The sequence below is a fragment of the Condylura cristata genome, unplaced genomic scaffold, assembly GCF_000260355.1.
Source record: "Condylura cristata isolate star-nosed mole 26May11 unplaced genomic scaffold, ConCri1.0 scaffold00035, whole genome shotgun sequence".
In the NCBI taxonomy this organism is placed as follows: Eukaryota; Metazoa; Chordata; class Mammalia; order Eulipotyphla; family Talpidae; genus Condylura; species Condylura cristata.
In genome coordinates, this window is record NW_004567136.1 from 7,758,908 (window position 1) to 7,771,339 (window position 12,432).

General features: G+C 40.1%; 1 protein-coding gene across 2 annotated transcripts in view; it reads right to left on the reverse strand.

Moving 5' to 3' along the window:
- LRRC28 (leucine rich repeat containing 28) overlaps nucleotides 1-12,432 on the reverse strand; it is an 83,094-nt gene extending 70,662 nt beyond the window's left edge. For both annotated transcript variants that reach the window (XM_012732777.1, XM_004693096.2), the window contains exons 1-3: nucleotides 12,394-12,432; nucleotides 8,551-8,778; nucleotides 720-760 (exon numbers count right to left, since the gene is read on the reverse strand). In XM_012732777.1, coding sequence (XP_012588231.1) covers nucleotides 720-760; nucleotides 8,551-8,718 — 209 coding nt within the window. In that variant the 5' untranslated portion in view covers nucleotides 8,719-8,778; nucleotides 12,394-12,432. The remainder of the gene's footprint in view (nucleotides 1-719; nucleotides 761-8,550; nucleotides 8,779-12,393) is intronic.

Genomic DNA, 12,432 nt, shown 5'->3' on the forward strand with positions numbered 1-12,432 from the left:
TTTTGAACATTTTCAAAATAACAGGAGGGGGACAAAGGAAATGACAGAGACACCCAATTTGAAGTTGGAGATGTAAAGCTAGCTTTCTTTCCTTTGCCCTGTAAAAAACTTGCTAAATAACAAAAAAAAAAAAAAAAAAAAAAAAAAAAAAAAAAAACCCCAAGAAACAACAGTGAAAACTCCTCAACAAAACTAAGAGGCAGCTGGAAAGAAAGGAAACTGACAGCTGCTATATTTCTCGCCTGTAGCAATAAGTGAATAGATACTAAAATTGAACCATTAAAAAAGAAAGGTTGCAAACCTAATTATTTAGCACTGTGGAAATAAGCATCAAAAGAATGACAACACTTCAGTGTGGAGGATGCTGGGAAGGAGGGTTTTACTTCTCATTTAAAGTCTTTTATACTGTCTCCCTGTTGATACATGTAGTGGTAGAAACAACAATTACAAATTTTTCCAATTACATAGACTATCCAGAAGGATTCCATACAAAGAAGTTGTACCCGGGGAAAAATGTATCTAGCATCATCTTTACTACCCTGAAATGAGATCTTTAAAACACAGAATGGAAGCTACAGTAAGTACTAGTACCACATGAATACCATGATTAGAATACCAAAAATAAATTAGCACATTAAAATTACAGATCTTCTTATGTCAAATAACTTAAAAAATATTTTCATTCTTGCTTTTTGAGAAATTTGAATAAACAGACTCACAGTTCCACAAGGTTTGGAAGCTTCTGAGCAAGGTTTTCTGGCTGAAAATTAAAAACTCAGAATTAAATTTCAATTTTGAACAAGTTTTAAACATTTTTAGTTACAAGTACCATATTTTTCAGGGTATAAATTTTGAGAAAGTAATGTGAACTCCACAGGCTTACCTAGGCTGTAATAAAATTCAAATTAAATTTTAAAACTTATAATCAACAATGTCTCTTAGAGAAACCACAAACCTCATTATTCCACTGTCATCAGAGAAAATAAAATGTTCGTAACAGACACAGAGGGGAGAAAGTCATGTTGCAAGGGAGTCAGAGGTCAAGGTGATGCAGCCACAAGTCAAGACACCAAGGACAATCACGGGCAACCCACTGAGGGCAGGGAAGGAAACAGGTTTCCCCACAGAGCCCTGAGAAGGGGTCAGCTGTACCCACACTGTGATTCTGACCTCCAGAACTGTGAGAGAATTCTTCTCTGCTATTTTAAGTCACCTCGTTTTTTAAGCTTTGTTAAAAGCAGCCCTAGTAAACTAAATCACCATCTCATCCACCCCCTGCTCCAAATCATACTACTTAAAAGAAAGTAAGCGAAATCCCTTGAGTCCAGAAATCAAAACCTAACTAAGCTCACACTAAACAAAGAAAGCTGGAGCTCAGGAGATCCAAGAAGGGTCAGACCTGGCCACAGGTCCAGAGTCTGGAATAGTGGTATGTGGCCAGGATAGGAAACTGGCCATGAGAGACATGGATTGAGTCAGGGCCCTGAGAAATCTGGCCCTCCCGTGAAAAGAAGCCTAGGAAAAGTCTTACTCACAAATTGCAAGCAGGCTTCTCTCTGATGCAATTCCTGGGTAGGAGCAAAAGCCTCCTGTAAATACTGCAAAGCTAGCTTGCACCACACATGCGCACAAGGAGTTCAAGTTTACATAAAAGCAAACAGAGCAGTTATTAATCCTGAAGGAACACACTGAGTCAGGGATAATGTTTTTTATTCTACACTGTAGGACAAGGTAGAGATCAAAACAAAGACCTGACTTGAATAAGAAATACGATCTGACTTGAGTCCTGAAAGACAAATACAAATGATCAGAGGGGAGGAAGACAGTTCTGATCAGCTTTCTAGGTATATGTAAAGGGGAGAGAAGAAGGTACATTTGGGAAATTGCAAAAACAATCTATTCTATTGTAACTCCATAACAACATTGAAGAAATCTTACATACTTACAAAGATTCTATTATAAAAAAGTGTATGGATAAAAAAATGAAAAGTATTGGGAACTGGAAAGTTTTACATTTGAAGCAATTTTCATATAGAAACTTAGTGATTATCACTAGAAAAAGAATGAGAGTTGTTATTCTCCATTTTTATATTATCTGAAATTTTGACAACAAGTAGGTATAGTTTTCGTAATTAAAAAAATTAAAACTTAAAATGTGGTATGCCAGGCCCTCCCTGGAGGCCAGTGGGTTGGAGTGCTGTGCTGTGAAGCTAAAGCAAGCTGTGGCCACTTCAGTGTGCTAGTTCAATCCCTGGCCCCAGTGGTGACCCACAGGGCGCGGCAGATCTATCCTGTCTCGCCTGCTGCTCCCATCAGCAGTGTACTTTGTAGATCTCCCTGTTCTGCTCCCCACTCTGTCTCTGGTGAAGCCTCTCACTGCCCTTGCACCTCTGGCCTGCACCCCAGTTCTGTATGCAGAAATAAGTCTTTTTTAAAAAACAAATAAAAATATTACATAAAATAACATCTTGAATAGTTTAAGTAAGAAAATAACATTAATTTCATATTGGCAAGTAAATATTTAGTAATAGTATCCCTACCTGCTCAATACACATACACCTTTGCCTTTTATGATAACCAAATAACACTGCATATGAATGTAGTTAGGAGTCAGTAAGATATTTACTGAATACACACTTTTGACAAAACCACTTTTAGTTTTCAAATGCTGGCAGTTGTGATTCCTTCTCACCCACTGTTTTGATATCAATAGCAAAAGGGCCATGAGGCCCTTTGTGATAAGTCTTTCCACACATTACTCTTGGATTTGTCCAAATGCCCCAATGTTTCTTTAGTGCCTTATACACTTCATGTATAGGGCACACGTACAAAGCACTCTAGACATAACAGAGAGCTCGAGGCAGGATAGGAAGGCGAAAGGCTTGATAACCCTCCGAGAAGGAAAGAAGTACCTAAAAGCAGTGCTCATCTGGCTTTATCAGTTACTGCAGCAATATGCTATCTGGCTGCCTCGAAGAACCCCAGGCTACTCTTTCCAGATGCCTGCTTGGCTCTACCAGACAATATTCAAATCTCCCCATGAGAACAGCTTACTCTTCTGAGCTAAACAGCCACTGAAGAGTACTCTGCAGCCAAGGGTGCACTGCTATCTCTATCAATGAGTTAATGTGTTGCGTTTTTATTTAAAAATTAGCACAGTGACATCGAGAAAATTGCAGATCATTAGAATATTGGGTTTAAAAAAACGAAAACACTGATTATCCACCCAGAACAACTGGCTAATAAGCAGTCTGCTGTTGGACAGGCCGTGGCTGACATCTACTGGTGACCCATAACATCACTCTCTGCTTTCTTTTCAGAGCATTTATCTAAATAATACAAAATGCTACACATTTTAACTTTTTTACTTCTGTAGTTGATATAAAATAAAACTAGATGACTGCCCTCCCATCATCAAGAACCAGTTCTCGGAAGGAGAGCTGCGATGGCCCAGAAGCACCCAAAAGGTGCTCAGCATTCACACTAGAGCAATATACAGGAGCCCACCTAGGATGGCTGTAAAAAAAAAAAAAAAAAAAAAGAAAATAACAAGTGTTGATGAAGATGCAGGAAACCAGGATTCTGGTACACAGCTGGCGGCAGGAAAAAATGGCTCGGCTACTGCTGAAAAGTAGCAGTCCCTCAAAAATTTAAATATGCACTACTATGTGACCCGCAACTCCACTCTGAGCTACACACCTGGAGTAAGCTAAAACAGGTACTCAAATATGAAATACACAGCATGCGCTAAATGCCATGTGCCTGCAAGAAAACGACAATGGCAGACCTCTTTTCCCACCAGCAATATCAGCCCATTCCCTTTCTGGTGTTTCCTTCACTGTTAATATATACTACAGAGCAGTATTTTCATATATACTGCAAGGAGCCAGAAAGCCGGGCAGGCGCAGGGAGCGGCGCGCCAGCACCACCTCTCCCTCTGTGGAGCACGGCCCTAGTCACCTTTACCTCTTGGCCCACTTCCCACTAATTATTCATCGGCCCCTTTTTAAACTTTTCTCCACATATACTTTAAGCAACCGCAAGAAACATGAGTCTTATCTTAAACACATGCCGTATTTTCTTGGTGTTTCCTGGAGACAGGAAAACAGAATAGATTCTCAAAACTTAGAAGTCCCAACAGAAATGGCTGATGGCTCAGTTTTCACTTACCGTGAGTGTCATGAAGGGGTGTTACTACCTAGGGTTTTCATTTAAAATAGATTAGAAAATCTCCCACTTTTTGTGGGAGTCATGGCAGGGTGTCATGGGGAGTCACCAGTCGGAAGAAGGGGCATTCAGGCCTGTGTTTGGGAGATCAGCAGCACACGAAACCCTCTGTCTGAGAGACCACTCAGCAAGTGGTGCGGTCACCTACAGATCAGGTGCCACTGGACACTTTTAATGCGTTGCTAGTCACCACTGACATGTTTCTAGCAAAAATGTAAGTGACTAAACTGTGCAAGTAACGGGTAGTCTCGCCATAAGCAAAATAAAAAAGATAATCCAAAACATATGGTAGTGTTTTATGAGAAAATGCAAATTCTGATTATTTGGATATGCAAGCACAAAAAGCTGGGATTTTTTGGGTAAATTTTAATGATTCTAAAAGAAAAGCAATGAGGAAACTGCACCAAATGTCCAAATTTCCTGGTGTATCTCCACCAAAACAATCACAGGCCTCACATATCAGGTTCATCAAAACAAAAGCAATTTAGTGTGATGCGTGTTTTTTAGTCTTTGTCTGTCTAGTGAGCAGGACAATAATAGCACCAATCTCACAGGCTACCTTGAAGATTAAGTCAGTTAAGACATGTACAATACCTAAAGAGGTGCCTTCATTTATGTAGAGCTAATGATGTGAGCTGCCGTCAAACTTTAACAAGCCTCACCTGGATGAACATTTAGGTTTTACACATTTTCACCGCATACAACCATCTGATAAAACATCCTAGCTCACTGGCAAGTGAAAATGCTGATTCAAACATACGTTATGTAAAATTTTGTGAGATTTATTCCAACTACTCACCAAAACCACTGAGCCCCAGCAGGGTAGGAAAGTACGTGTCTTCATTATCTTCACACTGGGCGTTAATGATTTCCACATTAGGTAATAGTTTGTGCCCATCTAGTGGATAATCAATGTTTCCTAACTTCTTGTACTGGAAGTCAAACAGCTGCTTGTGTTTTGACTATGTATATTCTTTAATGATTTGCCTGTTCGTATTTGATGGGGAAGATTAGGAACGTTTTCTCCTGGGCCAACAGCAACATGTGTGCCTCATTCCCTATCCAAACCCCTTCAGTCTCACAGGATATTAATTTTAAGTTAAATTCTCTCTTTCTGCAAAGATTAATTGATTAATGGAGATCTCTCTGCTCTGATTGCTTAGCCATAAGTCAGACTTCCCTCTCTTATTAAAATGCAGGTACCACTTTCTTGTCCATTCAAGTTTCTAAGTAAAATTGGCAACAAGTGAGAGCTCACTCAGTATTTGGGTGAATCACCCTTCACACACTGGGAGGCCTTCTGCCCACTGCACTCATTAAGAGAAACTGGCAAGTTCACTATTCCAGGCTAAGATTCTCCCTTCCCCAAGTCTTCTGTGGCCTTTTATTCTATAAATGAAGGAACTAACATTCAAAGAGGTTAAATACAGAGAAGCTAGGGCTGTTAACTCCCAGTCCTGAGTTTTGCTACCCAAGAACACCCCCGCTCCCTGGAACTGAAGCCCTCAAGTGCTTCCCTTGTTAATTCCCTCTCTTGACAAACATCCGGGTTAGGAGGAAGAACTGGTGGCTACTGCTTCTAAGCTATATTCCTTTTCCATCTTTTACAAATTCCCTATTACGAGGGCAGGAATGGGAGAAGAAATATAGGGAGGCTTGCCCTCTTATACTCATATCCTGTGCTCAGCTGAAATTTTTCTACAACCACACACCCCATCTCCAACCCCAGCACAGACTCCGCTATCCTCAGTGCAAATTCATCAGAGCAGGCCCTAGGTTCTCTCTACTCTCCTTATCCTCTTGTTTTTTCTTTGCCTCTAGTCCAACTTAGACTTCATGTTTCATCATTTTGAATACTCTTGCTGAGATGCTAACCCTCTTTAGTCTGCCCATGCTCGGTGAATACCTTAGCCAGCAGAAATGCAGAGCCCACCTTCTCCTGTCTCCAACACTGAACACAGCAGTAGACAGCCCCTGGACAAGCAGATGGCTCGGCTGTAAGCCTGCCACACACTGTCAAATAACGCCAGCGAGTCTAATACCTCCTTCACCTAGTCTGCCACGTGGCTTTTCACAATAGCAGTTTCAAGCCCACATACTCCACAGATTGACACTGTTCATGCAGATACCTTCAGGTGGTAGAGTCCTGGACAGAATTTTCAGCTGCCTCCTCTAATCTTCAGTTTTTTGCACCTGTCCACCCCTTCTCTTGTGAAGGAGGAGGTTGGATGGCCAAGGTCATGGGAGGTTGGATGGCCAAAGTCAAGCCCTCCGTGTACACTCAGAGGTGCGCCCTCTCTTGCTTTAGGAGGCATTGTGGACTGTACCTTTAGCTCTTGGAGTTGATGGAGATTTTCCATCAACAATTCCAGAGGCTCAATTCTCTCTTACAAAATAGATGAGAGGGAAAGAGTAAGACAGACAAGAAAAAAAAAACTCTCTTGCTGTCAAGATCCTTCCAGCTACGCCCATGGCCCAAATCTGTCCCACACCACACCTGCCTTGCTTTCTGTTTTCCTAATCTCCTCACCAATTAACCTACTCAGACTTGGATTCTACTCTCCAGAGCCTCTAACCCTTGTCAACACATGGGTGTGTATGAATGGCCTCTCACCAAGAAGCCTCACGTGGCAAGGGGTGGAGGAAGGAACAAGGGATGCTGAGGACAGGGCATTTAAAAAATAAACAATGTCATGAGATGGAAAAATGCACAAAATGATGTAAAAATAAACTATTATATATGTATGTGTATATATATAAAATAAACAATGTTAATGTGAGATAATAAAACAATCTAAAATGGAAACAACTGCTGAGCTCCCAAAGGTTCCTAGATGAGAAAAAGGCCAAATAACCCATAGTGTGTTTGAGATCCTGTATTTCCCTATAACGTATTTTTTTCCTTTTGGATAGTTTTGAAGCTTTAAGTCCAGTTCCACATACTAAATCTTTATCTTTAGGAATTACACTTTATCAATAACACCAACAAACATTCTAAAAGCCTTAAATCCCCACTGTAGGACAAGTACTATTTCATCTGCCTTCAGACCTGTGTTGAGCTGTCTGACCACCTGCATGGTCAGAGGTAGGACAAGAGCGACTATTCCCCAGTCCTCTCTCATCACTTCACAAAACTCTTCAATTCAGATGAATTAAATATTCCAGTTAAGATTCAGCATAAAATAAAATACATGCACCTCTTACTAATCACATGTACCAGTTTAATCTTTGATAGACAAAAAGGAGTCAAAGCCTGAATTTAAAATGTATGCTTATGCTCTATTATGAGTTAAAACTGTATCATAGGTATCTAGATATTATCATAAGCAGAAAATTGTAGCTGAGAAACAGCCATCAAAAACAATCAACTTTACTCTAACTTTTATAAGCAAAGGTCAATTTCCTTGAACAAAGGCCACACCAGAGCACCATGACAGATCATCAAAAAAGTAACCTACTCACTTCCACTTTGTACATCACTAAGAAACATGGGGAAATCTGGGCTGGAGTTCTTAACAAATATTTCTTACATCACTTCTTCCTCAAAGGGTGATAAAAGGTGTAACACAGCGTCACATCATGCAATGATGAGTCTGCAAAATGGACTCATGCAACTGTTTACCAACTATCAAAGTTCGAAAACTGAAAAATCAAGTTTAAAACTCAAAATACATAAACCAATATGCCAAAAAATGAAGACATATATCCATTTTCTTCTAGATACTGCAAAGATAAATTTCAAATGCTTTCTATTCACTTAACTCAGATTACGTAAACCTTTTCCAAAAACAAAACTCCATGTATTGAACCAGTAAGATATACTTGCAAATATTTATGAAAGTCCAATGCAGAGCAGGAAATGAAGACCATGTTAATTCACAAAGAAAATCATCATCATAAATCACCTAAAATGACTATAAACTGGAATTCAAATACAGGATTCAAAGAAGGTGAGTAAATGGAAAAGATCACATGAAGCAAAACAAAGTCCAAATTTCATGATAAATAGTGGGGATAAATGACCTGGACCTTCTCTTGAAAAATTCTGAAACTTACAAAGAAAAGACAAGCCCAGAGAGATGCACAAGCTAAGTGAGCAGCAGTTTTTAAATGGGGACCAATTTTATAAGTAGCACATTAGTGACCTCCGCTTTCCTGCACAACTCTGCAATCTCACCTCTAACGGGAACCTGTGTGTTTGCTTACACTACTTGTAGAGATGACCAGAGGCTATACATCTTGGTCTGAATATCTGAGGTTATGTAAAACAATCTCTTATTCAGGTTCACATTATGATTTGTTAAAAGCAGTATGATACTGTACCAAGGTTGTAAGGGAGTTCCTTTTCATATACAGTCTCTCCAGGTACTGCAGCCCCTCATCTTTCAGTAACTCCAGTGGGAAATGGTGCAGATTCCTATAATTTAAGAACAAATTCTTGTGCTTTTCCAGTCTTGCCACAGAGATCGTCTTACAAAGTTCGGATGCCATGACTGAACATATCCCATCAGGCACGATGCAGAACTACATTTTGTCAAAATCAGTCCATTTCTAAAGAGAACAAGGACATGGAATAATGATAATTATGTTTACAGTCACTGACAAATAAACCAGTTAGCATATGGAGCTATTTGCAAACACTAAAAAGTTATGCATTCAACCCCTATCATTTTTCTTTCACAACTATCATTTGTTACATATATTCAGAAGGAATTAAAATAAAAACTATGTAGTAAAGATATTCTAGCTATTAAAACAATATTTCCTACTTAATAGAAACAGCCCTAACTGAAAAAAAAATAGTTCTTGGGCTTGAACTAGGAATCCCTGTCTAAGAGAACAGAGACCAACTTTGAAACATGCAACCTACAAGAAAAGTCTTAAAAATCAGGATAACAAACCGTAATAGTATCCTTCTTTAAATGACCTAATTTTGTATTTAAAGACATAAAAATATTTATACATATAAAACATGTGATGACTTACAGCTTCATTTTCTTCACTTCTACTATCCAATAGTCTCCTATTCCCTTACTTGTCTCTTTTACTCTTTATTATTATTTTTCTTTCTTAGCTTTGTTGTTTATCAAAAGTGGCAAATAGAAAAGTTGGAGGACACAGTTTCATTATTTCAATGAATGAAAAAAATGCTGCACTAGGTAATAAGAACTTTGTATTACTTTATTATAAATTCTGTGGGTCCCATAAAAAATAGACATAGCAATTTACTGGTAAAAGCCAGAGCCCAAAACAGATTAAAATCCCTTCTAGCTCTGAAACTGGCCGAGACATAACATTTACCATCTTGTCATATAGGTACAGCACAGCAACAAACTCCACAATTGCTACATACCAGAAGAAACAGACTTTGGATAATTTGTCCAAGGTCTAATAGCCCATAGGAATAAAAGAAAGGATTTTTTTTTATAGGGGTGGCCGGCCAGTGATTTCAAAGTCGTCAGAGTTCTTTAGAGAGACAGACTCACTGGGTTCAACAGGAGTAAGGAGATGCTAAAACAACAAAGAAGTTGAGTTTTATTCAATTTATTCAGTTTTCTGTTTTCCTGAACATCCTTTTCTAAACTCTAGTGGAAATTCCCTTTCCCAAGGAATTTTTTCCTGAAGAAAAACCATTTCTACTGACAATTAAGCTCATGCAACATAGTAACATAAACTCTTATAAGCAGAGTTTTGTAAATTTTCAGTTATTTCTACTATTTCCAAATACTAACTCCTAATGAGAGCACACACCATTTTCTATGAAAGGACAGAGAATACAGAATATTCAGTAATATTCCTAGTGCAAGATGCAAATGCAACACTTTCCCATAGCTATACCACCTATTTTAGTAAGACATGTTAAGTGATTTGAGCAAGATACTTAATCTTTCTACATCTTAAGTCTCTCATCTGTAGAGCAAGGGGAACTAGACTACAAATAGCATCTATGATCCTGTGTAGAAAAGGAAGATTTCCAGGTATTTACTTAAGTAGTAAATTGGAAGCCATTCAGATGTCTCCCCAAAACCTCAAATTTAACACATTTACAACAGTGTATGTGGCTTTAATGACTAGTCAGAAACCTCCCCAGTCTTTCCCATCTGAGTTAAAAGCAGTCAACACCATCCACCCAGCTGCTCAGCAGGAAAGCCAGAAGTCATGAAGGATTCTATTCTGTCATCCACCTGCCACTTCCAATCTATTACAGGTCAGTGGTTTCCAGCTCCAAAATATATCTTAAGTCCATCCCTATATCTCTGCCAAAACCAAAAGCCACTGTCATCTCCTGCCAGACCGACTGTTAATACAGGGGTGCTTTTAAAATGTCAATCTCTTTCAGGTACACTTGCTCCCTAGCGCCTAGCGCCTACACATATAAATAAGTCCTAGGAACACTTTCGAGAATGAAATCCCTACCAGGGCTCTGGCAACATCCATTTCTCCAGTAGTATCTGGCAGCACCTTGCCTGGCATCTCAGTAAGCTCTTGGGCTTTCCAGTCCTTGAAAGTGCCTATTTTTCACACCACTGTTTGCTGTCCTCTTAGCTTGGAAAGGACTGTCTCATCATGCCTCAAGTTTCAACATAAAAATCACTTCCCTTCCCCAAACTGTTCACTGGTTATTTGATAGATCTCAGATTTTTTTCCTTTGTAGGACTCTTAAAATTTGTAATCTATATATTAGTGTATGTGTCTACTATCAATCAAGCCAAGAGACTCTAAGCCCTTGAGGACAGAAGTCTTATTGTTTGCATCATTTGTGTATACCTGCCTCAGATCCACTTCATTATTATTAAAAACAAACAAAACCGCTCATCTTTAAACAATTCTACCCATATTAAACAGAAGCCTTTCAAAGGAAAGGAGTTCCTTAGATTGGCTTATGTAACTAAGTACAATATGAATCCCAAACTTAAGTAGATCCCTAAACGGCTAATGAATGGATAAAAGTGGGACATGTGAGCAATATTGCAAGGTAGATTTTTCTCATTCTCTAAAATGTTAACTTGTAGATGCTACATACTCAGTGCTTGTTATGTGCCATAACCATCACTAACAATTACACTTCTGCAGTGCAAGAGACATTTTTTCAGTCCATTCCCTAGAAGCAGAAATCCAGTTTCTCTGTGAGTCACCTGTTAGAATGACCAACTAAAAGCAGTCACTCCAAAGCCTGACTGCCAACCACCACGCAGTATTTCCCACACTTCCTGCGGCCAAGCAACCCCTTCCTATCACTCTGCTGGCAGGCAAGGCTTATACAAATATAAGACTCGAGAGCAAAACTATATCCAAACCCTACACTCACGGACGATCCAGTAGGAGAATTCACCGTAACCTGTGGCTCCTTCTGAATCCTCTCGCTGGGACTGACTGCCTTTTCAAAAAAGCCATTATACCCTGGTAAATTGCATCTTGCTACAAAGGCAGTTTGGGAGATAAAACCTACACAAATGAAACCTGGAAGCAGTTAATAATCAATACCACTAATGGTTTTCCAATGGGCAATCACTGGCACTGCACAGCTTTTACTAGGAAAATCTCTTAAGCAAATTCCCTTCACTGGCTCTTATCTATAGTTGAATGTCAGTGGTATACTTATTTTTAACTGTTCACCTCCACGGGTGTTTTCTAACTGGTAAACACCAATCCACTTTATTATTTAAAAAACAAAACAAACAAACAAACAAAATACCCCTTCCATCTTAAGAAAACTCCACACACATTATAGTGTTTTAAAGGAGACCGATGGGCTGACTCCTGTATTAAGTACAATACCGTCTCCAGGTCCCCAGTACTGGAGATTGATTAGAGAATTAAAAGCTGTCTCGAAAAGCATTTACGACAGGTTATTTTCTCAGTACTAAGAACTGTGGCACGAGTCCTGGGCAAAACATGCCGTTCTGCCCGAGTTAACCAAACACGAAGGTCGTTACAGAGTGGCAGCTGCAGGCCCAGGGACAGCGATTTCCCAGACCCGGCCTGGGGGTTTTCAGGCCGCCGACCGCGAGGAGGGCCCGGCGGCGGGGGCGGGCCGAGGCCCGCACGGGCCTGCTGTCCACTCGGTGCCGCGGCCCCGCTGCTGTCGCCGGCCAGGGCCTAGGAGCCGGGGATGGGCCTGGGCCTCGCCCAGAGAGCCACCCGAGGGCGGACGGCCGCACTCACCTCCGCGCCGGCGGAGCCAGCGCTCCAGGGCGCAGGCGG